Source organism: Diorhabda sublineata, chromosome 11, assembly GCF_026230105.1.
Source record: "Diorhabda sublineata isolate icDioSubl1.1 chromosome 11, icDioSubl1.1, whole genome shotgun sequence".
Lineage (NCBI taxonomy): Eukaryota > Metazoa > Arthropoda > Insecta > Coleoptera > Chrysomelidae > Diorhabda > Diorhabda sublineata.
Genome location: NC_079484.1, coordinates 661,986 through 685,773, shown reverse-complemented (window position 1 = coordinate 685,773; position 23,788 = coordinate 661,986). Strand labels below are relative to the sequence as shown.

Below are 23,788 nucleotides of genomic sequence, written 5' to 3'. Positions count from 1 at the left end.
ACTTACCCCGTGATTAGTTTCGGTCGAAAGTTATTTTGTTTGTGTACGTTCAATCGTTTTATAATAAAATCGAAAAAAATTTGATTAAAATCCAAGGAATTTTGAAAAAAATTGAAGAAATTTTGAAAAAACAGCCAAGGAAAGGATTTTCTAAATATTTTCGTACCTTTTGGGATTATTATACCCGAGAAAGTGGAGTTTGTGGACTAGGTTTTCAGCAAAATATGACACTACATATTTTCTACGACCAAAATTTGAATTATCTCGACGAAAACGCAGTAAAATGAATAAAAAATTCGTCAAAATACAAAAAAATTGAGCTGCAACTGTAAAGTAAGCGAAACATTAAAGGTATACAGTGATGTCAAAAACATAACCTCAAAATCTGTCGTAACACTTCACTTGTCAATAGTAATGACGTCATTTAAGAAATGTTACAGCGTTGTCAAATTTATTTTTGAATCGAAATTAAATAGTACATTGGACGGGGTTTAAATTAAACTAATTTTTAACAATTTTTATAAGTTTAATTACTTCAAATCAAAACAAATACGTTGTACATAAACAGTAAAAACAAAAATATTTTTTGTACAAAAAAAAATAATAAATTAGCAATTTATTCTACAAATAAATAAAAAAATAAATAATTCTTGAATTAAAATAATCACATTTGGTTGGGAATAAGTCGATTCGGAATGTGTAAAAGTTAAAAAAAATGTCTGAAATTTTTTAAAAAACACAAGTCACCGTTTCACCTTTTTTGCATATTGCGCACACATCAGTTTTTGCCAAAAAATTCGTTAAGTTTTTTTAAAATATGAAAAAAGACTGAAAAATTAAAATATGACTAAAATATGAAGGATAAACAAAATTTTTTAACAAAACGATTATAATAAAAGATAATTGTCGAAAATGGACCCTGTATATATAAAAAACTTAATGTCAAAATGCGATAAAATATCATTTTGTTCCACAAAAGTCAAAATGTGCGTAATTTAGAAATGGTCGTCAGTGAACGTGTTAAAACTGTTAATTGCTCTTCTCGTCTTATACTAAAAGTTAAATCTACGATTTTATCAATCAAAAACAGAAAAAGAACTTTCAAAAAGTATTAAACAAAACAAAATCTAACAAATTTAAGTTTTGAATTTTCGAAATAAAAAATATAGAAATACTCTTAATATTAGTTTTATCTGTTGAAATGTATAAAATTGTTTATAAAAAATACTTACGTTAGCTTGTAGTTTCTAACCAGTAAAATTTCAGACATTTCGAAATGTATCATGTATCACAAAACAAACAAAAAAAACTATTTATCTTCACTATCCGCTTCGATTTTAACAGCACTATCGTTTTTATCGTTATTACTATCACCTAACATGTATTTCTTGATACCTTCTTCTAAAACGTTCCTCAGTATTTTACTGTCTTTAAGTATATCGACGCTACTATCGGGATGGGGTCGTTTTTTACCGTTTTTAAATAATTTATCTTCCGCATCGCCGCTATCTTCTTCGTTATTATTTGGGGATGTCAATTTGTGAATTATACCTCCGAAAATTGGAAGTAAAGCGAGTAATTGCGATCCAATAAGACGTTGAAAGTCTAATTTTTGTTTGTCTACTTCAAGACGTTGTTTCTGAACTTCCAAATTTTCTTTTTGTACTTCGATAAGGCCTTTGATGAGACTAGGGACATCTAATCGAAAAAATATTTATTGTTTGTAATTATTTCATAAATTTTTCATTTCTTAAACATTTTTTCTTAAAAATCTTTACTTTATATTACATTAATTGAAAAAAAATGCAGCTTGTCACTGTCATATGCAAGTTGTCAATGTCATACGTCAATTATTTACCTGTTCTTTGAAACTAATTTTCTATCAAATGAAATCTATGATCAAAACCATTAAACAATTAAAATTATTATATTATACATATAAACTTTTTTATTATCATAAACTATTATTATTATAGTAAATAAAGAAAATATAACATACCATCTTGTTTATTTGTATTATTATCGTCTTTCTTCAACTGATTGATCTGATGATTCTGATTCGGTAATCCGTTTAAAATCAATAGAGGAAACGGTATAGACGGCGCTCCCGGTACATTCGATTTGATCGGTGTCGTGATTGGTATTTGTATATTCGCCTGATTAGCACCAGTGATTTTAGTTTGATTTATTTGCGGTTTCGGCGCTATTTTAATAGGCTCTTCTTCTTTGTGTTTGTCAGGCGTTGTGGGAGTTGCCGATGGGGCAGGCGTCAGAGATGGCATATGGTGAGCTTCATCTTCAAATTCTGCATCCGCTTCCGATCTAAAAGCGGTTAAATTCAAATTCATAACGTTATTTATATGAATGAATTCGATTATAAGAAATATTAGCGAGGGATATTGTATTTTTATTAAAGTTACAGACCTTTTTTTTTTTTAATTATAAACGATCATCTATAATTTATTTCATATAGACAATTTAAATGACTTTTGTATTTATGTATCTATGGTTTTTATGTTTATAAAAAGATAAAAACATATCTACGAGGTATATAGAAATGAAAAGTGGTAAATACGAAATTAAGTATATATTTTGAGGTTATGTTAGTAAATTTATTATTTTAAACAGTTGGTAATTGTGAAATAAGTAAAAACACTTACCCGACTTGACTGTTGGTACTATAAGATTCCATTTCGTCATTGATATCGAGTTCTTCGTCGATAATTTCTTGTTTAATGTCCTCACATCTGGGACCTTCGAATATATTACCATCTTTATATATATCCAAAGGTCTGTTGGGGTGTTTTCTACTCAATATATCGTCCATGGCTTTGTAGTGGGGCCAATCTGGATCGACGGTGCCCCTTCCGGCGCCTGTCTGCAGGGACCGTTTAATTCGATGATAGAGACATTTGAGATTTCTTAACCGTGTCTTGATTTCGTCTGGGGTTCTATAAAAACCACGATGTTGCATATTTGCTGCCAATAGCCTCATAACTGGTGCTTTTCGGTGTGTGAGGTACAATTTATTTTGAATTTGCGGACTGCCCCATAGTTGTATTAATAGTTTTGTTTCGTCCTCACGAAAATTTGTCGTTCGTTTCTTTTGCAAGACGCGCAATGGGGCTTGGTCCATTTGGTCTGAGAAACAACCAATTGATTTGACTCAATTAGATTTTTCGTTCAATTTTCGTTTTGTTTTTTTTTTTTTTTTTTCGTTTTAATTTACAAACAAATTCCGCAATTGTTTTTAATGTTAATTATTGAACCAGGCCTACAGTGACAGCTGACAATTGACAGTTATATTTATATAAAATTATCAATTCTTATATTACATCATAAATAATTATCAATTCCATAGTTAACTAAATAAAATGACGAAACTAATTCATAAAATATATTAGAATTGAAAGAAAAACATTTTTACAACTTCTAAATTATTTTTATGATCTGGCAACGTTGTTCAAATTAAATTCGTACTTGTGGTATGAAATATTTTCATTATCTAACGTTTTTCAATATCGTTGTAATTATTTTAAATATATTTGTGAATTATATACCATTTCTACCCTTATTTTCATTTCTGTTTATTAAAAAAAAACAATCGGATTTCGAATTAAATATGCAGTACCATCTACTAGACATTATCAGAATTAGATAATTACAGTTTTCTTCTTTTCCTAGCCGCTATGTTCGCGCTAATCGATTACCCGGTTATATTATGTGTGGTTATGTTATAAAAACAAATAAATAAAATGAGTTTACACTGGATTTAGAAATAACGAGCTGCTTGATTCGATAAATATAAGGTACACATAACATTTAAATATTATGTATTCGTATAAAATAAATATAAAGTTTTGTTCAAAATCAGTTATCAATAAAACTACTTATCTGAAACAGCTGTTTAAGTAAAACGTATTCATTCAGTATAAAATTAATATTTACTACCCCATGGTATATCTATAGTGTGTATCGTTATATATTTTGTAACTCACATACCCTTAGAAATATTATAAATGTTTATTTAGCTCACCTCGTAATTTATTTTTGATAACATTTTTCCACTTGAAATGTTTAGCAAATTCCATGGATTATATTAGAAAATGAAAGCGACGAATAACATCATTCGCGGCACACTCTCTGTTACAATCAAAACTGCGTAATAACGTTTCGTCCCATGCGCGAGGGGATGAAAGAAAAGCTCCTGAGGTGTAGGGTTGATAAAATGCGCGCGCAAGCATACAACTATTGATTAAACAACACGTTCCGTTCATATATTTGGAGCTTATCCATTTCAACTCGAATTGACTGAATCTTAATCAACGTTCTGACTCGATTTAAATAACTATTTATCGTCGATAACAATTATATAAAATCAAATGTATATAACTTACTTATAACTTACCAAAAACAGTGTTTCCCGCCCGTCTTTAACCACTACTTAACCTCTATCGATATTTTCTTTGCCTGTCACTAACGGTTTCTCGATGTTTTCTTTTTTTTTTTTTTTCTTCTTTTCGTGTATTTACTTTTTAAAAGCCCTAAGTATACTGACCACCGTTAGTGATAGCGAGACTAAATCGGTGTAGCTTGGCAAGGGGTGCTGAACTACCCTACTGAATCGGTGATCGATGTGTTTGCACACGCGCAAATATACGACACACTTAAGTATACAGGGATATATATTGGACGAGAAGTACGTAAAAAGGGGAATTCGATTTATGCCAAAATTCGTGACGTATATGCAGATTTAATTGCTGGCGGTGTTGTCGGCTCAACTAAAATTGGTTAATATTGAATTTTTTTGTTATATATTCGATTTTATTATATAGAATTGATGTATAAGTTTTATCTTTTTTAAAAATAAAACGAATTCGATCAAGAAATATAATTATAAACTTTATTTAAACAATATAAGAAATTTATTATTGTCTACGTTACATAATCCACAATTTTTATGACCACGATTATGTAGATGAGTGATTTGTAAAAGCGGTGTTGCCAGTTTAAAAAAAAATTTCATTGTTATATGATGAAAGTGGAAAGCGTAGTTTTTATTATACAGGGTGGTTGGATAATACGAATAAGTTTAAATAAAACACAATTCGTAAAATCGTGACGTATATGCAGATTTAATTGCTGGCGGCGTTGTCGGCTCAACTAAAATTGGTTAATATTGAATTTTTTTGTTATATATTCGATTTTATTATATAGAATTGATGTATAAGTTTTATCTTTTTTAAAAATAAAACGAATTCGATCAAGAAATATAATTATAAACTTTATTTAAACAATAAAAGAAATTTATTATTGTCTACGTTACATAATCCACAATTTTTATGACCACGATTATGTAGATGAGTGATTTGTAAAAGCGGTGTTGCCAGTTTAAAAAAAAATTTCATTGTTATATGATGAAAGTGGAAAGCGTAGTTTTTATTATACAGGGTGGTTGGATAATACGAATAAGTTTAAATAAAACACAATTCGTAAAATCGTGACGTATATGCAGATTTAATTGCTGGCGGCGTTGTCGGCTCAACTAAAATTGGTTAATATTGAATTTTTTTGTTATATATTCGATTTTATTATATAGAATTGATGTATAAGTTTCATCTTTTTTAAAAATAAAACGAATTCGATCAAGAAATATAATTATAAACTTTATTTAAACAATAAAAGAAATTTATTATTGTCTACGTTACATAATCCACAATTTTTATGACCACGATTATGTAGATGAGTGATTTGTAAAAGCGGTGTTGCCAGTTTAAAAAAAAATTTCATTGTTATATGATGAAAGTGGAAAGCGTAGTTTTTATTATACAGGGTGGTTGGATAATACGAATAAGTTTAAATAAAACACAATTCGTAAAATCGTGACGTATATGCAGATTTAATTGCTGGCGGCGTTGTCGGCTCAACTAAAATTAGTTAATATTGAATTTTTTTGTTATATATTCGATTTTATTATATAGAATTGATGTATAAGTTTCATCTTTTTTAAAAATAAAACGAATTCGATCAAGAAATATAATTATAAACTTTGTTTAAACAATATAAGAAATTTATTATTGTCTACGTTACATAATCCACAATTTTTATGACCACGATTATGTAGATGAGTGATTTGTAAAAGCGGTGTTGCCAGTTTAAAAAAAAATTTCATTGTTATATGATGAAAGTGGAAAGCGTAGTTTTTATTATACAGGGTGGTTGGATAATACGAATAAGTTTAAATAAAACACAATTCGTAAAATCGTGACGTATATGCAGATTTAATTGCTGGCGGCGTTGTCGGCTCAACTAAAATTGGTTAATATTGAATTTTTTTGTTATATATTCGATTTTATTATATAGAATTGATGTATAAGTTTTATCTTTTTTAAAAATAAAACGAATTCGATCAAGAAATATAATTATAAACTTTATTTAAACAATAAAAGAAATTTATTATTGCCTACGTTACATAATCCACAATTTTTATGACCACGATTATGTAGATGAATGATTTGTAAAAGCGGTGTTGCCAGTTTAAAAAAAAATTTCATTGTTATATGATGAAAGTGGAAAGCGTAGTTTTTATTATACAAGGTGGTTGGATAATACGAATAAGTTTAAATAAAACACAATTCGTAAAATCGTGACGTATATGCAGATTTAATTGCTGGCGGCGTTGTCGGCTCAACTAAAATTGGTTAATATTGAATTTTTTTGTTATATATTCGATTTTATTATATAGAATTGATGTATAAGTTTTATCTTTTTTAAAAATAAAACGAATTCGATCAAGAAATATAATTATAAACTTTATTTAAACAATAAAAGAAATTTATTATTGTCTACGTTACATAATCCACAATTTTTATGACCACGATTATGTAGATGAGTGATTTGTAAAAGCGGTGTTGCCAGTTTAAAAAAAAATTTCATTGTTATATGATGAAAGTGGAAAGCGTAGTTTTTATTATACAGGGTGGTTGGATAATACGAATAAGTTTAAATAAAACACAATTCGTAAAATCGTGACGTATATGCAGATTTAATTGCTGGCGGCGTTGTCGGCTCAACTAAAATTGGTTAATATTGAATTTTTTTGTTATATATTCGATTTTATTATATAGAATTGATGTATAAGTTTCATCTTTTTTAAAAATAAAACGAATTCGATCAAGAAATATAATTATAAACTTTATTTAAACAATAAAAGAAATTTATTATTGTCTACGTTACATAATCCACAATTTTTATGACCACGATTATGTAGATGAGTGATTTGTAAAAGCGGTGTTGCCAGTTTAAAAAAAAATTTCATTGTTATATGATGAAAGTGGAAAGCGTAGTTTTTATTATACAGGGTGGTTGGATAATACGAATAAGTTTAAATAAAACACAATTCGTAAAATCGTGACGTATATGCAGATTTAATTGCTGGCGGCGTTGTCGGCTCAACTAAAATTAGTTAATATTGAATTTTTTTGTTATATATTCGATTTTATTATATAGAATTGATGTATAAGTTTCATCTTTTTTAAAAATAAAACGAATTCGATCAAGAAATATAATTATAAACTTTGTTTAAACAATATAAGAAATTTATTATTGTCTACGTTACATAATCCACAATTTTTATGACCACGATTATGTAGATGAGTGATTTGTAAAAGCGGTGTTGCCAGTTTAAAAAAAAATTTCATTGTTATATGATGAAAGTGGAAAGCGTAGTTTTTATTATACAGGGTGGTTGGATAATACGAATAAGTTTAAATAAAACACAATTCGTAAAATCGTGACGTATATGCAGATTTAATTGCTGGCGGCGTTGTCGGCTCAACTAAAATTGGTTAATATTGAATTTTTTTGTTATATATTCGATTTTATTATATAGAATTGATGTATAAGTTTCATCTTTTTTAAAAATAAAACGAATTCGATCAAGAAATATAATTATAAACTTTATTTAAACAATAAAAGAAATTTATTATTGTCTACGTTACATAATCCACAATTTTTATGACCACGATTATGTAGATGAATGATTTGTAAAAGCGGTGTTGCCAGTTTAAAAAAAAATTTCATTGTTATATGATGAAAGTGGAAAGCGTAGTTTTTATTATACAGGGTGGTTGGATAATACGAATAAGTTTAAATAAAACACAATTTGTAATACAAAATAATTTTTTTATACAAAACAGGAATGGATCGATACAAATAATTATTAAAATTTTCCAACAATTTTTTTCCAATCTTTGATTTGAATTAGAGCTTCCGCCGCCGCTTTTCCCATGTTGCCTTCGGCCGAATTTTCCGGTTCGTAACTAAGAATGACAGTTGCTTCCGTAAGACATTTTGAAATTTCTTTCAAACGACTTTTCAATTCCAATTTCGTAACGGACTTTCCCGCCAATTTTCTCGTTAGTAGTATCATTAGTGGCGCGTGGAGCTCGTACAAAGTGACTCCTGAAAATTCAAAAATTAATCTCGACGAAAATATCGAATCCCGTTATTCACCTCTTATCCTCGAATATCCCGGTTCGATAACATCCAAAACCCCCAATACCTCCCTGCAAATTTCAATTTTCCTCTCCAACATCTCATCGCCCAACTGATATATCAAGTTTCCCTCGACTTTTCCGTAAATTTGGCAAAGGGAAATTTTCATCCCCAAGCATATATAATGGGTGGGGTGCAGGACGTTTCTGTATTTATCCAAAAAAAGTTCCATGGAATTTACGTCATTGCTATTTATTTGATCAGCTTCTTGGGTTATCCTGTAAACGATAATTCAATTTTCGTATAAACACAATCCACTGATTTAATTTTGCACATTTTTTTGTTGAAAATACAAAAAACGACACCAAAATCATAATATTTGTATCAGCTGTTTATTTATCTATTCGTTGACGCCATTTTCCGCATCAGCCGTGAAGTTGGCGCTACACGAAATAACATTTCGACGGTGTTGCCAGACTTTATAAATATAATTTAAATTTAAGGAATATCTCACCTGTTTAATAATAATTTCATTGATTTGGCGGTGATGGAGTAGCCTGGACATTTTTTCGTGTTTGTACAACTCCAAGGCGAATCGAAATTTAGGGGATCATCGCAAAGAACTAGTCCGCTTTGACATTTTGGACATTGGAGGGCACTACAGTAACTACCAAGCTCGGAAGGATCAGAACATCTCTTGCAGTAACATTCGAAAAATTTATTATCGAGCAGGTGCTCGCGTCGCTTCATCGTATTCTAATTAAAAAATCAAATTTACGTATAACATCAATTAAATCGGTAAAAACGGAAAATAAACTTGGCAACGCCGCAACTATCGGATGTTTTACAAGGCGCGAACCAACAAGAGAGAAAACGTTAGATTTATAATTTAAAAAATTCTAACCTGTAAAGTATAAGCATAACTTAAAGTTACAGGGTGTCCTTCTTTGATTTCGGTTGAAGCTCTCACAGTTAACTGATAATTCGTTTCTTCGTCGCTGTGATTGGTATTCGGTACGCAATCGTGAGACATGAGAAACGCCGTTGGATAAAGCCCTCTGATGTCTCTATCTTGTTGTCCGATTTCGAAGCAATTAATCTACAAAAAGAAACAGTTCGGCAACTACGCCGTTTTCTTCTAACCGAATCATTCGACATTGTCGCCAGATTTATTTTAGCAGGGAAACTTACTTCCAGTATTCCGCAAACGGTGTGTATTTCTTCCTCAGAAAAGCAAGTTAATCCCCAATCATCGATCAGTGTATCGACGACGTTTTTTTGATTATTGTTCCACACCTCAGAAATATTCATTCGCAATTCGTTGTGGTGTTCCATGTTCAATAACAAATCGTAAGTTTTCGGATCAACTTTTTTGAGTATTAGACATCTCAGAGGTACTATGGCGCATAAACGAGATCGTATATTTGAAAAATCGTTGTAGTTTAAAAATTTTGAAGAATTCGTTTTTCTGAGTATCGCGCATTCTACGTCAGAATGTCCTAAGCGTTTGTTAATACCTGAACATTCGTAAGAACATAACGGCCAATTACAAGATTTGCATCTGAAAAATCAAAAAATTTCCTATTTGATAAAAAAATATTCTAGGGTATTAATTAAACAAATAAATTACACTTGAAAACGAAAAAGTTTAAACCGCGCCATCTATCCGACAGTATCCCAACCTTTTGCGCGTTGATAAACTGTAGATTCCTTCTGATTCTAATTTTCTGTCGAAGTGTAGCGCGCAGCGTTGTCAGATCACTGTTTATAGTAAATATTCCGCGGTAATTTTCTCAAAGCAAAAAAAGTTTTTAATTTCAAATATTAGTAGCTTACTTCACAAAAGATTCTTCTTCTAAATTTTTATAACATCCCAAACATTGGACAGCGCAACCAGCACAAGGGCCGACAACAATCGGTAATTCACTTAAAATTATCTCTCCCGGTAAAATATCTTTCTTCGCTACCATATATCTAAAAATTTTTGAGAATTTATATTGGATTGTTGGTACAAATAATCATAAATGTAAAATAATTGAAATTATTCACTTTTTATTGCTAGTAAAAAGCACGGGAAATATTTATGAATCTGACAACAGCGCGGTAAGATTTCAACTAAACAATAAACTCGATCACGTGATAAAGCCGTGTTGCCGTATATCAAGAATATTATGTCCGACAGAAATTATACAATTGCTTATTTTTCTTATACCTACGATTGAGCGCTATTTTTATTCATGAATCGAAATAGAATAATTCTTCAACCTACTTCAAATTGAGTGATTTGAAATTTAATATCGAATATTTTTAAAATATACATTGTGAAGTCTAATACGTCGAGTTTATTATTACACCAATAGGGGTCTCTGTATGCAATAGACTTGTTATTTAGAAGTTTAGAGATGGACGAAAACTTTACGAAATAACTATCGTACCTTCCCATTATCTTTGATGTTTTTACGAAGAACTTTCTTTCTTCTGGATATAATACTTTTTTATTTGGGTACATAATTTCACTAATTATCGACGATTTTGAACGACTTCGTGATTTACTCTCCTAAAAATAAAGAAATTATGAAACGAGGTATAATCAATTTTGTCTTTTAATGTAGTAGCCCATCTCTATACTGTTAAAATTGGCGATGAAGATTATTTTTTATGAATCGATTCTTTTAATATTTACGTTAGAAATTTTATTTACTACTTATTATATAAATGTTTCATTTTCAATGTTAATTAGATTTAAAAAATATCCATTATATTAAATAATTAACAAGATGTGTTGAAAATAAAATAAACAGACATACATCAAACAATTTATTGATAAAAGGCAAATATCAACAACGAGATATAGTTTATTTCAAATTATGTGCGAATATTTAAAAAAAAAATGAAATTAACCAAAATAACATCGTGTTAATATATTTGAGGTGATTAATTAAATTAGAAAAATAATTATCTTGTATTGAATAACATAAAACGGTGCGGATTCCATTACAAAATGGCCGGTTGACAGATCTCGTTTTCTATCGATGTAAAAAGAGGTTTTTACGATTAATATGGTACGGGAAAGTCCCATGGTGGATAAAAAGAAACTTTATTTTTGTTTTACCACAAATTTCTTGTACGAGAAACATTCCTACGAGGACGAATAGAATGTTTACATTCTAATACAGTGGTACTGCCATCTCTTGGTCTAACCAAGTACTTCCTGTTAGTATTTTTAATGAATAATTTACGATAATATTCTTTATATTGTCTTTTTATGACGAACGGATTCGTTGGTATGTACTCCTAAACGATAAATTTCTGTTATCTTTAGATTGTAAAAATAGTATGAAAAAATTTTTTATATCACAGCGTCAACTGTCAAAGTTTTGCATCAAGTTTCGGAAAACCCTGTATAAAAGTAAGACGTATAGAATAGAACTGATTATAAGAATATTGATAATAAAGATAATATTAATTATAACTGTTTTAATTTTTGAAAAAAAAAAAACGAAGTAAAGATGAAAGATGAAAAACGGATGGATTTACCTTTTTTTTATATTTCGAACTCATGTTTACTTCAAGCAAAAACAAATATTATCGCACTTTGTTCACAGATTTTCACTAGTCGATGATTTTCAACCATCTGTTGTAGCAATCAATTTGACGTTAAGTTATAATACACGTCCCCACTAAATTCGGTACAACTGTGGGAGAATTCTATCTATTCAATTTTGCCAAAGTTATTTTTAAAATTTTCTTTTCATTTTTTATGTTTTACTCACCTATTTTCAACCACATACTATTGAAATATTTCTTTGTATATTGTAGATCGAATGCCAATTTTGTTTTATGTACAAAAATTTATCATAAAACGATTATTATAATACGTGCATTTAAATATAGATTTATTTCGAATAGTTTTCGTTCTTAATTTGTTCGTTTTTAAATAAATAAAACAGATGATACAGTGTTAAACAAAAACTGGATACAACGGATGCGTATAAAAAGCTATTTCCAAGTACGACAGACAAAAAATGTGAAAAGTAATTATTATACAAAACATACCTTTAAAAAGAGTCGTAGAAATCTTATTATAACAACTTTTACACGTGCCTGAACTAATTTTCAGAAACTTTTATTTTATTCAGAGCGCATTTAAACCGGATTTGGTAAGTTCGAAACTGGAGGGATCTGGTTTTTATTCGTACTGTCAAAATCTTAAAACGTTTCCCGCGAATTTTAGGTTATGCAACGAAGAATCATGTGTGAGCGACAAAAGGCGTGGATCAAGGTCAACGAGATGATTTTGTTTAACGAGTTAAATAACTATGGTGTGTTTTAAAACGTAAATATATATTCTAATTATGTAGAGGAGTGTAACATCAAAATATTTACTATAATATTAAATATTTATAAACGGGTTCGGGAAAAAAGTGATGTGTGAAAAATGATCCGGTGAAAAATAAAAGTTCTAAATCAAAACAGTTCGGATAGCAGGTAAATTATTTTGATTTACTTCTAGGTATCTTTTAAAAAATATGATAATTGGGAAAACCAGAAGTTATTTTATCTTCGTGAATCATTATTAGTACTAAATATACGTGGAAATCTATTATAGTTCGTATCAAACTTTGAAATTTCCATCTTGTAATCTTCAATAAAGATGATGTGGGAAGAAAAAATGATTCATTATGTTTATTTGTCAAGTTAAGTATATAATTATACCGCAATTACCGCATTCAAGGTGAAAATTGACCGCGATATGTTTGGTATCAACTTTCATTCAATTAATTAATTTCTATATATTCTGTAAGTTTTAAATACGTGTGGGTAAGTAAATTTTCAAGTTTATACCACTAAAAACCATTTTTAATTTACTTATAATACAAAAAGATCGTTAACAACAAAAAATTTTATATGTAAATCAATCAACGCCATCTAGTATTTATTTATTTATATTGCGTAACTTCAAAATATTTTTTTGGTATTCAAATTATATAAATAATTATAAAAATAACGAAATTAAATCATAATTATAATTGAAATTAAATAATAGTTATAGAAATTAAGAAAATAAAGTGCTTGTACGAGAAACGTTTATGATACAAACGAGTAGCTGTGTTGCCACATAATAAAATTTTTCAGTAACTAAAAGTGATATAAACATATAACAAATTAGAAAAAGTAAATATGGAAAATCTTAAACACGATAAGAACGCGATCAAAAACGATGAATTTCTTCAATGAGGTACACAATCAAAACTACAATTACACGTCTAATAGTTATAGTAATTTTATAATAAAATTAAAATGTAAAAGATTTGTAAATGTGACAAGACGGCAACGCTGTTAGTGGAACGAATATGTTACAAATATGGCGGTTTATTTGTTGCCTAGGCGACGAAGTATCGTTTCGTATTAATAATAAATTAGTTATTTAAATTTGATTTACTGTTATCAACAACAAAAAGAAATTTACTGATTATTATATTCTTGTACACAATATATCATTGTTAATAATATAAATATATATATAAACTCGAATTGTTTAATTCGTGCGACGAACTCAATCGGGAAGTAGAAAATAACTGCATCGGTCTTGATACATTTTTTTCTATTTTTAGTACACAGTGTAACATACTTCGCTCGTGAATAGTTCGAACGGTTCTACTAAAAATAAACTATTGCAGTATTGGATTTTTGACAAATTTTCGTAATAAAAAACATGTCCGAAGAAACAAAGTGCCAAGTTTGTCGAAAACCGGCCAGTAATCGATGTAGCGGTTGCCATTTCGTTCACTATTGTAGCAAAGAACATCAAAAAAGTGATTGGAAACAACATAAAAAGTATTGCAAACCGTTTAAGGTACAAAAAAATACGAATTTTATTATTTTTATTTAACAACGTGTGAAATATATCCAATATAACATTTAAATAATTATATAAGTATACATATTATGAATATAACTGTGTGATCTAACCTCAAAATGTTAATGCAACGAAAAATAGTCCGCGTCGTTTTCTAAAAATAAATTTATCAAATCGGAAACAGTATATTTCTATACGGTGTGGCTCAAAAAAAGATTTAAACATACTATATACAAGGCGATTCAAGTTAAGTTACTCAATTTGGATTTCACGATAAAATTTGTAACGTTTTGATGAAATTTCAAGGATTCACGTAAACCGGAAGTGATTTAAACACCCTTTTGGCCCGATTCCACCAATTTTTGACAACATTCTAAAAAATGGCGTCTCAAAATATATGGCGTCACCCTCGTATAACACTACGACATTATTTCGTATTTGTCGTTCGCATTTACGTTTCGTTTCAGGTATATATTGACGAAACTTCCGGAAAATATTTGAGATCGACTAAAGATCTACACTCAGGAGATGTAATATTCCAAGAAACTCCGTTGATTTGGGGTCCGAATCGATCTACGGTCCCTGTATGTTTGGGTTGCGGTAAAGAAATAAACGAAAATAACAGTAGACCTTGTTCGAAATGCGGATGGCCGATGTGCAGCGATTTGTGCGAAAAAGCACCAGGGCATATACCGGAATGCAGATATACGGTATTAAAAGGCGATGATAAAGTAAGTTATACGTAAAATAAATATTTTAATTCCAACAGTTATTATTTAACTACTCGTATCAATACAAGTTTCCATCTCTATACTTGTTTTAAAAGTTGCCTAACCACTAATTTAACTCGAATTACACATCATCAGCTGATAGTTATTATTTAACTACTCGTATCAATAGAATAGAAGTTTCCATCTCTATACTTGTTGTGAAGGTTGCCTAACCTACTAATTTAACTCGAATTACACATCATCAGCTGTTTTATGACGTTTTTGAAATAATATAAAATTCGAAAATAGAAATTTAACGTTTTAAAAGTGAAAATTTAAATAGTTATAACGTTCGAAATGATTTATTTTTTAAAAACCATCAGTAAAATGCTTTTATAACTAAATATGTCAATTGATATTTTAACGATTATTACTTAAGTGGTTTTTCTCATCGATTCAAATCGCTCAAATATACTTTTGACTTACTTAATATAGTTACTAATCCTATATCCGAAAATAAACTTCATTTAAATCTGTTTGTTTAATAAAGTCACACCTTGTATAATCAACGAAATGTAATAGTGATTGAAAACTGTTGAAACGATTATTACTCGCTATTTTTAGTATGTCGATCTTGAAGACGGCGTGGAAATATCGAAAAATGATGTCATTCGGTATTAGAGGAAAAGTTTATAAACAAATTTTTAGTATTAACAGAAATAATGTTTATGTTACTATGTACCTGATGTTTTTACGGCTTTAAGATAATATTAAGAATTATCTTGAACGCAAATAAAATAGAACGTAAAATAAATATTGAGTTATAAAATTGTATACGTGGCATTTCAAAACTTGTTCATTGAAGTAAGAATTTAAAGGAAGGAGCAATGAATTAAAGTATGGTAACCAAGATGGCGGACGGCAATATCCGCTTCACCATAGGCGTGCTGTATAAAATTATATTAAACCAAATAATATAAATATAATTTGATCTCATATTTTGTTTTTATCAATATGTATCTTGATTTTTCTTGGACGTGATTGTTTGAGATTGACCAACTTCTACATTTTCTCAATGCGATTATGTTGATAAATAATGGGTTCAATAGCATATCAATTTTTATAAAATGTCCTACTGTATATTTTACGTAAAAACACAATAATTTCTAATTGATTCTAAATAAATACAAAACTAAAACATAATAGAAACTGTTTAAAAATATTGTAAAATTGATAAAAGAATATCAAACAAAAGAAAATTAGTCATCATACTTGAATGTTGATGTGAATAATTATCCCTCCTTTATTCTTAATTCAATGATACAAATAAAATAACGTAGCGCTATCTGTAGTGACAGTACCGACGCGTTGCAGTTTGTTTCTTTTAATTTGAATAAGTACTAACTTTCTATTGAAAATACTTGTGATAAAATCTTTATTAAATATAATTGTTTATTAATAATTTATTAGTTTTTATATTTGTCGAATAAAAAAAATGGATTATTGATCTAAAAGTTTGACAGTTACAATGGCGTCATCTAGGGGTATAAATTACGAATAACAGGAACTGACATATTTGAATTTCGACCTTAAGTGAACTGTATATAAGGTGTAGCGTGATTTTAGCACGAATAAAATTCAACATGCTACTCTATATCCAATATGGTGGTTACAGATAGTTTTTTTTTATATCTTTTAGATGTCCATTAGAAATTTCGGTATCATTCATCCGAGCTACCAGTTTGTAACTATTTTGAGACTGCTCTATCAAAAACAATTCCTACCGGACATTTGGAAAAAAATCCAATCGTTAGAAACACGTGATAATCAAAGAAAAAATATTCACGACTATGAACGTGATAGTATACAAATAGCAAAATTCATATTGAAATTTTTCAAATTAGATACAGTATTTACTGAGGATGATGTCTTAAAAATATGCGGAATATTAAAAGTAAGTTCGTTTATTTTGAATTTAAACAACTAGTTTGAAACTATCTTTTCAAAATACGTCAAACTACGCCTATGGAATACGACCGGGGTTTATAGTTCAATAATTATTTAAATCATTTGTTTTCAATAAATAAAATGTGTGTTACGTCATCTTTTGAATCGTCTAGTTATCGTAGACAGTGCTGAAAAGATACAGATTTCATTTTCTACATTGTCTCGCCATCTATCGACAGCCGACGGTACGGAATTAGTTACAGATTTCTTTTCCAACATTTTCGCGGCGTTTTATACCGTTGAAACTACGGAAAAAGTTACAGATTTCTTTTTTTAATGCTGTCGCGCCATCTATTAAACCGTCGAGCTATAATTCATGTCGTTACGTTGCAGTTTTCTTCTTTCTTGGTTTTAGTACGAAAAAGTAGGAACCTTGTTTTTATACACGATGAGTAGTTAATGAATTTTATATTATTAGAGATTATATTAAATAAAATGTACGAATAGCACAATTGATATTGAATTAAGATCAATTTGAAGAGATTTAATATCGCACACACAATTATTTCGATGTTTTCAATGAAAAATATTTCGATTTATTGATGTCAATAATTTTTAATGGGAACAACAGAAATATTAATAGCTTGGCAACACTGTTGATTATGTTCTGTGCCTAACGTCATCGTTTTTGTTACGTTTCTTGAATGTTTAACGAGAGGGCAGCACTTACTTTGACAAATTAACGAATTAACGAACTTGTTTAGGTATATTCACACGAAGTTCCTTGTACCGATCCCCCCCACGTGGCCATTTACGAACAATCGTTGTTTTTGGAACACAGTTGCGTTGCTAATTGCGCCAAAAGTTTCTCAGAAAAAGGATGTATCGTAATAACCGCCGGCGCCGATATAAAAAAAGGCGGTAAACTCAGTATTTGTCGCACGAATCTTATACGAGGTACGTCCGATAGGAGACGCCATCTTTACGACACAAAATTATTTTGGTGTTGTTGTCCGAGGTGTTCGGACCCTACGGAATTCGGCACGTATTTCAGCGCTCTAAGATGTCAAGATAGGTCAGTCGATTATATCTAAGGGGAATTGAATTTTTGTAATTTTTTTCACAATTTTAGTAACTGCAAAGGGTATTTACTCCCGAAAACGTTTATAGATAACAAAACGAACGACAAAGGTTCCGATTGGTACTGTAACGAATGCCCCAGTAAACTATCCCCTTATGCAGTACAAGATCTGCTAGATAGAATCGGAAAAGATTTAACGGAAATGCCGAAAGATAACATCAAAGAATGCAAGAATTTTATCGATAGCTACGAAGAACTTTTACATCCCAACCATTATTATTTAACCGAGGTGAAAATAGCCCTAATCAATTTGATAGGCGAAGAAAAAAACGGACTAAGAGACGTTTCTGAAGAAAATCTACAATTAAAATTGAAATTCTGTCAGAATTTATGCGATTTATTCAAACAATTAACACCAGGTATGATTTATTTAATTATTCATATACTTTCGAATGTCCCCCCGTAAAACTAGCAACACGAAACGTGTTATGATGACGCACTGGAATAATCGTAGATGGCGCTATTGGATGTATTGGAATTCGTATACGTTTATAGAGGTGGACGAACGCAGCTGTATATTAAGCAACAGTTATTTAATAACTTTTTTAAATTATTCATTAGTTATATCAGTTTTTATTATTATTAGGTGAAAATAAAATGAGAGGAAAAATTCTTTATGAACTTCAAGCTACTGTTGTCGAAATTGGTCGACGTAAAGCCGATCCTAACATTGTTTACGCTTCTTTAATAGTAAGTTTTATTTCACATTCTTTTCATGATTTTTTCTCTTCCATTTGAGCGTTTTCCAGTTCGTTAAATCCATTTATCCAGATTCCTAATAATAATTAAGTTGAAGTTACGATAACCTAACAAATAGCCGCCATCTTTAATTAATTACGTCGAATAATAAATGAGAGAAACGAAAATTTTTTTTTATTACCAGGAATCCAAAAAGCTTCTAGAAGAATGTACTTCGCTCTTGAAACACGAGCTTGAATCATCATTGGAGGGGAAAATATACGAAAAAGCAACAAAAAATTTGAAAGAATTGCAATTAGTACTTCGAACAGTACACGAAGCTATGGGACAATCACCAGCTTAAACAAAATATATTTTTTTTGTTATTTGCAGATTTTATTCGTGTTCTCATACGTTTTAAATAAAATATTGAGATTATATTTGTTTTTATTTCATCCCGGAACTTAAACATCAAAAACTAATTAAGCCCATCTCTAATCTTGAAAGAATCATTTCCATATTGGATATTCAACATGGCGCGCCATCTATTACAAAATATATACGTAGTTGTCAACCGGACATTATAGTGTATTATAATTAAGTTTATAGATGGCGTTTTAAGACTCTACTGTAAAAATATTTTGATTAAAGTTTCTAAAACTATATTCCCATTAAATATAATCATAATGAAATTAACTAATGTGCCATCTAGTCGCTAATAATGTAAACGGTAAATTAAAATTTGACAGCTATGGTAAAAAGAGACGAAACATTATAAACACAATACATTAAACAAAGATAAAGAAGAATTTAGATTTCGTGTTTTTTGTTAATATAGAGACGTAAATTGTTTTATTGCAATCTAAACTTTATCTTAATATTGTGAAATGTGTTAAACAACTAAAATCCTATTTCTTATATAAATTGCGAGGATTTTTTCACGTCAACAAAACTCAAGGAGAGAAAAAGGCCTTTGTAGGATTACGGGTCGAAAACGACAAACAAGGATGTGAAAAATGTCTTCAGTTAATCCTGTCTCGAGCTATATTAGGTTTGTTTACGAACGGATAAGATAAGAATTTCTTTTTATATGTTTTATTTCCCGAGAATACGGGGATTTAACGAAAATAAAAAAAGAGAGCTATTCTATTATGTACAGTAATGTCTTTTATATATATATAGAACGCCTTTTATTTCATATTATTTTTAAATCAGTTTAGGCATTTAGTAGGAAACATAAATCAGCAATTATTGTATGAAAAGCGGCTCTGCTTTCATCTTTTATGTTCTGGATGAATTAATGTCAAATAAAACAAATGAAAATAGTCGAAGGAACCCTGAAAGCGTGAAACGGCTGCGGTGGCATTGGACGAGGACGCATTGCGCAAGCTAAACAACGTTGCCACGTTTCCATTATGTTTCGTACCCATTATTCCACTATATAATATATACAGTTTATACAGGATGTCTTAAAATGAGCTACACAATTTTATTTTTTCCTTTATTATACAGGGTACCTCAATATTTTCTATAATTCGCATAAAATGAAATAAGGATTATTGAATAAAGATTTTCGATAATATATTTCTCTGTAGATATCAGATTTTTTCTGTGATATGTCCAACGTCGCCGCCGGGTGCAGTGGAGATCGATGCCGCCGCCTGACATCGGCATCGGTCTGGGTCGCTCCCGGTCATTCACCTGCTTCATCCCTCGATTCAACCCCTATATCCATCTTTCTCTAGTATATTTGTATACGCTAAAAAGCTGCGTTCGACGGGAAATAACGGCTACGTTTAAAACGAAAATTGGAAAGCGGAACTTCCGCATTCACCTCCCGTTCGCGCGGATTCCGAACGGAGGGAAGTAGAGGCGCTAGTTCAAGGTTTACAAGGGCGATTCTTTAAAGATGTCGATGTACGATGAAAATGTCTAGATTTGAATATCTAATTTATTTAATAAAAGATGCAAAAAACCTCAGGAAAAGGTCTACGAGGTACCTGGTGCCCTAGGTGGACGACGTCTTCGAAGTTTATTGGATTTCCGTGGAAATTCGTTATGATATTGGGTAAATATTTATAACCGAGAGGTTTTGGAGGTTAATGAACACGAATTACAAGATAGAAAAGGTCTACGAGGTACCTGGTGCCCGAGGTGGACGACATCTTCGACGTTTATTAGATTTCCGTGGAAATTCGTTATGATATTGGGTAAATATTTATAACCGAGAGGTTTTGGAGGTTAATGAACACGAATTACAAGATAGATAAGGTATAAGAGGTACCTGGTGCCTTAAGTGGACGACATCTTCGACGTTTATTAAATTTCCGTGGAAATTCGTTATGATATTGAGTAAATTTTTATAACCGGGAGGTTTTGGAGGTTAATGAACACGAATTTCAAGATAGAAAAGGTCTACGAGGTACCTGGTGCCTTAAGTGGACGACATCTTCGACGTTTATTAGATTTCCGTGGAAATTCGTTATGATATTGGGTAAATATTTATAACCGGGAGGTTTTGGAGGTTAATGAACACGAATTTCAAGATAGAAAAGGTCTACGAGGTACCTGGTGCCTTAAGTGGACGACATCTTCGACGTTTATTAGATTTCCGTGGAAATTCGTTATGATATTGGGTAAATATTTATAACCGGGAGGTTTTGGAGGTTAATGAACACGAATATCAAGATAGAAAAGGTCTACGAGGTACCTGGTGCCCTAGGTGGAAAACATCTTCGACGTTTATTAGATTTCCGTGGAAATTCGTTATGATATTGGGTAAATATTTATAACCGGGAGGTTTTGGAGGTTAATGAACACGAATTTCAAGATAGAAAAGGTCTACGAGGTACCTGGTGCCCTAGGTGGACGACATCTTCGACGTTTATTAAATTTCCGTGGAAATTCGTTATGATATTGGGTAAATATTTATAACCGGGAGGTTTTGGAGGTTAATGAACACGAATTACAAGATAGAAAAGGTATAAGAGGTACCTGGTGCCCGAGGTGGACGACATCTTCGACGTTTATTAGATTTCCGTGGAAATTCGTTATGATATTGGGTAAATATTTATAACCGGGAGGTTTTGGAGGTTAATGAACACGAATATCAAGATAGAAAAGGTCTACGAGGTACCTGGTGCCCTAGGTGGAAAACATCTTCGACGTTTATTAGATTTCCGTGGAAATTCGTTATGATATTGGGTAAATATTTATAACCGGGAGGTTTTGGAGGTTAATGAACACGAATTTCAAGATAGAAAAGGTCTACGAGGTACCTGGTGCCCTAGGTGGACGACATCTTCGACGTTTATTAGATTTCCGTGGAAATTCGTTATGATATTGGGTAAATATTTATAACCGGTAGGTTTTGGAGGTTAATGAACACGAATTTCAAGATAGAAAAGGTCTACGAGGTACCTGGTGCCTTAAGTGGACGACATCTTCGACGTTTATTAAATTTCCGTGGAAATTCGTTATGATATTGAGTAAATATTTATATCCGGGTGGTTTTGGAGGTTAATGAACACCAATTTCAAGATAGAAAAGGTCTACGAGGTACCTAGTGCACGAGGTGGACGACATCTACGTCGTTTATTGGATTTTCGTGGAAATTCGTTATGATATTGGGTAAATATTTATAACCGGGAGGTTTTGGAGGTTAATGAACACGAATTACAAGATAGAAAAGGTATAAGAGGTACCTGGTGCCCGAGGTGGACGACATCTTCGACGTTTATTAGATTTCCGTGGAAATTCGTTATGATATTGGGTAAATATTTATAACCGGTAGGTTTTGGAGGTTAATGAACACGAATTTCAAGATAGAAAAGGTCTACGAGGTACCTGGTGCCTTAAGTGGACGACATCTTCGACGTTTATTAAATTTCCGTGGAAATTCGTTATGATATTGAGTAAATTTTTATAACCGGGAGGTTTTGGAGGTTAATGAACACGAATTACAAGATAGAAAAGGTATAAGAGGTACCTGGTGCCTTAAGTGGACGACATCTTCGACGTTTATTAGATTTCCGTGGAAATTCGTTATGATATTGGGTAAATATTTATAACCGAGAGGTTTTGGAGGTTAATGAACACGAATTACAAGATAGAAAAGGTATAAGAGGTACCTGGTGCCTTAAGTGGACGACATCTTCGACGTTTATTAGATTTCCGTGGAAATTCGTTATGATATTGGGTAAATATTTATAACCGAGAGGTTTTGGAGGTTAATGAACACGAATTACAAGATAGAAAAGGTATAAGAGGTACCTGGTGCCTTAAGTGGACGACATCTTCGACGTTTATTAGATTTCCGTGGAAATTCGTTATGATATTGGGTAAATATTTATAACCGAGAGGTTTTGGAGGTTAATGAACACGAATTACAAGATAGAAAAGGTATAAGAGGTACCTGGTGCCTTAAGTGGACGACATCTTCGACGTTTATTAGATTTCCGTGGAAATTCGTTATGATATTGGGTAAATATTTATAACCGAGAGGTTTTGGAGGTTAATGAACACGAATTACAAGATAGAAAAGGTATAAGAGGTACCTGGTGCCTTAAGTGGACGACATCTTCGACGTTTATTAGATTTCCGTGGAAATTCGTTATGATATTGGGTAAATATTTATAACCGGGAGGTTTTGGAGGTTAATGAACACGAATTACAAGATAGAAAAGGTATAAGAGGTACCTGGTGCCTTAAGTGGACGACATCTTCGACGTTTATTAGATTTCCGTGGAAATTCGTTATGATATTGGGTAAATATTTATAACCGGGAGGTTTTGGAGGTTAATGAACACGAATTACAAGATAGAAAAGGTATAAGAGGTACCTGGTGCCTTAAGTGGACGACATCTTCGACGTTTATTAGATTTCCGTGGAAATTCGTTATGATATTGGGTAAATATTTATAACCGGGAGGTTTTGGAGGTTAATGAACACGAATTA

General features: G+C 30.9%; 3 protein-coding genes across 8 annotated transcripts; 1 reads left to right on the top strand and 2 right to left on the bottom strand.

The window, feature by feature from the left end:
• Positions 1-505: 505 nt before the first annotated feature.
• LOC130450153 (uncharacterized) lies at positions 506-4,591 on the bottom strand. 2 transcript variants are annotated; one of them, XM_056788361.1, is made up of 4 exons: positions 4,409-4,591; positions 2,661-3,141; positions 2,000-2,322; positions 506-1,698 (listed from the first exon to the last, which is right to left on the bottom strand). In XM_056788361.1, exons 2-4 carry the CDS (start codon positions 3,134-3,136, stop codon positions 1,310-1,312), a joined length of 1,188 nt encoding a protein of 395 aa, XP_056644339.1. In that variant the 5' UTR covers positions 3,137-3,141; positions 4,409-4,591; the 3' UTR covers positions 506-1,309. The 2 variants fall into 2 exon arrangements, with proteins under 2 accessions (XP_056644339.1, XP_056644338.1); XM_056788360.1 differs by lacking the exon at positions 4,409-4,591 and adding an exon at positions 4,037-4,393.
• Positions 4,592-8,163: 3,572 nt separating this feature from the next.
• Positions 8,164-12,658, bottom strand: LOC130450173 (SET domain-containing protein SmydA-8-like). Of its 3 annotated transcripts, none has more exons than XM_056788404.1 (8): positions 12,553-12,658; positions 10,932-11,053; positions 10,333-10,470; positions 9,688-10,057; positions 9,401-9,595; positions 9,011-9,252; positions 8,515-8,774; positions 8,164-8,463 (listed from the first exon to the last, which is right to left on the bottom strand). In XM_056788404.1, exons 2-8 carry the CDS (start codon positions 11,003-11,005, stop codon positions 8,222-8,224), a joined length of 1,521 nt encoding a protein of 506 aa, XP_056644382.1. In that variant the 5' UTR covers positions 11,006-11,053; positions 12,553-12,658; the 3' UTR covers positions 8,164-8,221. The 3 variants fall into 3 exon arrangements, with proteins under 3 accessions (XP_056644382.1, XP_056644381.1, XP_056644383.1); XM_056788403.1 differs by lacking the exon at positions 12,553-12,658 and adding an exon at positions 12,034-12,191; XM_056788405.1 differs by lacking the exons at positions 10,333-10,470; positions 12,553-12,658 and adding an exon at positions 12,034-12,132.
• Positions 12,659-12,740: 82 nt separating this feature from the next.
• On the top strand, positions 12,741-19,270 carry LOC130450172 (SET domain-containing protein SmydA-8-like). Of its 3 annotated transcripts, none has more exons than XM_056788399.1 (8): positions 12,741-12,984; positions 14,112-14,353; positions 14,824-15,087; positions 16,766-17,020; positions 17,778-18,088; positions 18,146-18,513; positions 18,741-18,844; positions 19,038-19,270. In XM_056788399.1, exons 2-8 carry the CDS (start codon positions 14,213-14,215, stop codon positions 19,194-19,196), a joined length of 1,602 nt encoding a protein of 533 aa, XP_056644377.1. In that variant the 5' UTR covers positions 12,741-12,984; positions 14,112-14,212; the 3' UTR covers positions 19,197-19,270. The 3 variants fall into 3 exon arrangements, with proteins under 3 accessions (XP_056644377.1, XP_056644380.1, XP_056644378.1); XM_056788400.1 differs by lacking the exon at positions 12,741-12,984 and adding an exon at positions 13,225-13,317 and having other exon boundaries at positions 19,038-19,262; XM_056788402.1 differs by lacking the exon at positions 16,766-17,020 and having other exon boundaries at positions 12,857-12,984.
• Positions 19,271-23,788: the final 4,518 nt, after the last annotated feature.

Bases quoted from the DNA above. Each gene is read 5' to 3' on its own strand.
- LOC130450173 (XM_056788403.1), bottom strand. From the start codon at position 12,057: ATGAGTTCGAAATATAAAAAAAAG. The intron at 10,058-10,332 runs GTAAGCTACTAA...TTGATTTTTCAG, and splicing joins GAAGAAGAATCTTTTGTGAA to ATGCAAATCTTGTAATTGGC. The intron at 9,596-9,687 runs GTAAGTTTCCCT...TTCTTTTTGTAG, and splicing joins CCGTTTGCGGAATACTGGAA to ATTAATTGCTTCGAAATCGG.
- LOC130450172 (XM_056788399.1), top strand. From the start codon at position 14,213: ATGTCCGAAGAAACAAAGTGCCAAGTTTGTCGAAAACCGGCCAGTAAT. The intron at 18,089-18,145 runs GTCAGTCGATTA...TCACAATTTTAG, and splicing joins GCTCTAAGATGTCAAGATAG to TAACTGCAAAGGGTATTTAC. The intron at 18,845-19,037 runs GTAAGTTTTATT...TTTTATTACCAG, and splicing joins TTGTTTACGCTTCTTTAATA to GAATCCAAAAAGCTTCTAGA.
- LOC130450153 (XM_056788360.1), bottom strand. From the start codon at position 4,091: ATGGAATTTGCTAAACATTTCAAGTGGAAAAATGTTATCAAAAATAAA. The intron at 3,142-4,036 runs GTGAGCTAAATA...GTTGTTTCTCAG, and splicing joins TATCAAAAATAAATTACGAG to ACCAAATGGACCAAGCCCCA. The intron at 1,699-1,999 runs GTATGTTATATT...TTTTTCGATTAG, and splicing joins TAATACAAATAAACAAGATG to ATGTCCCTAGTCTCATCAAA.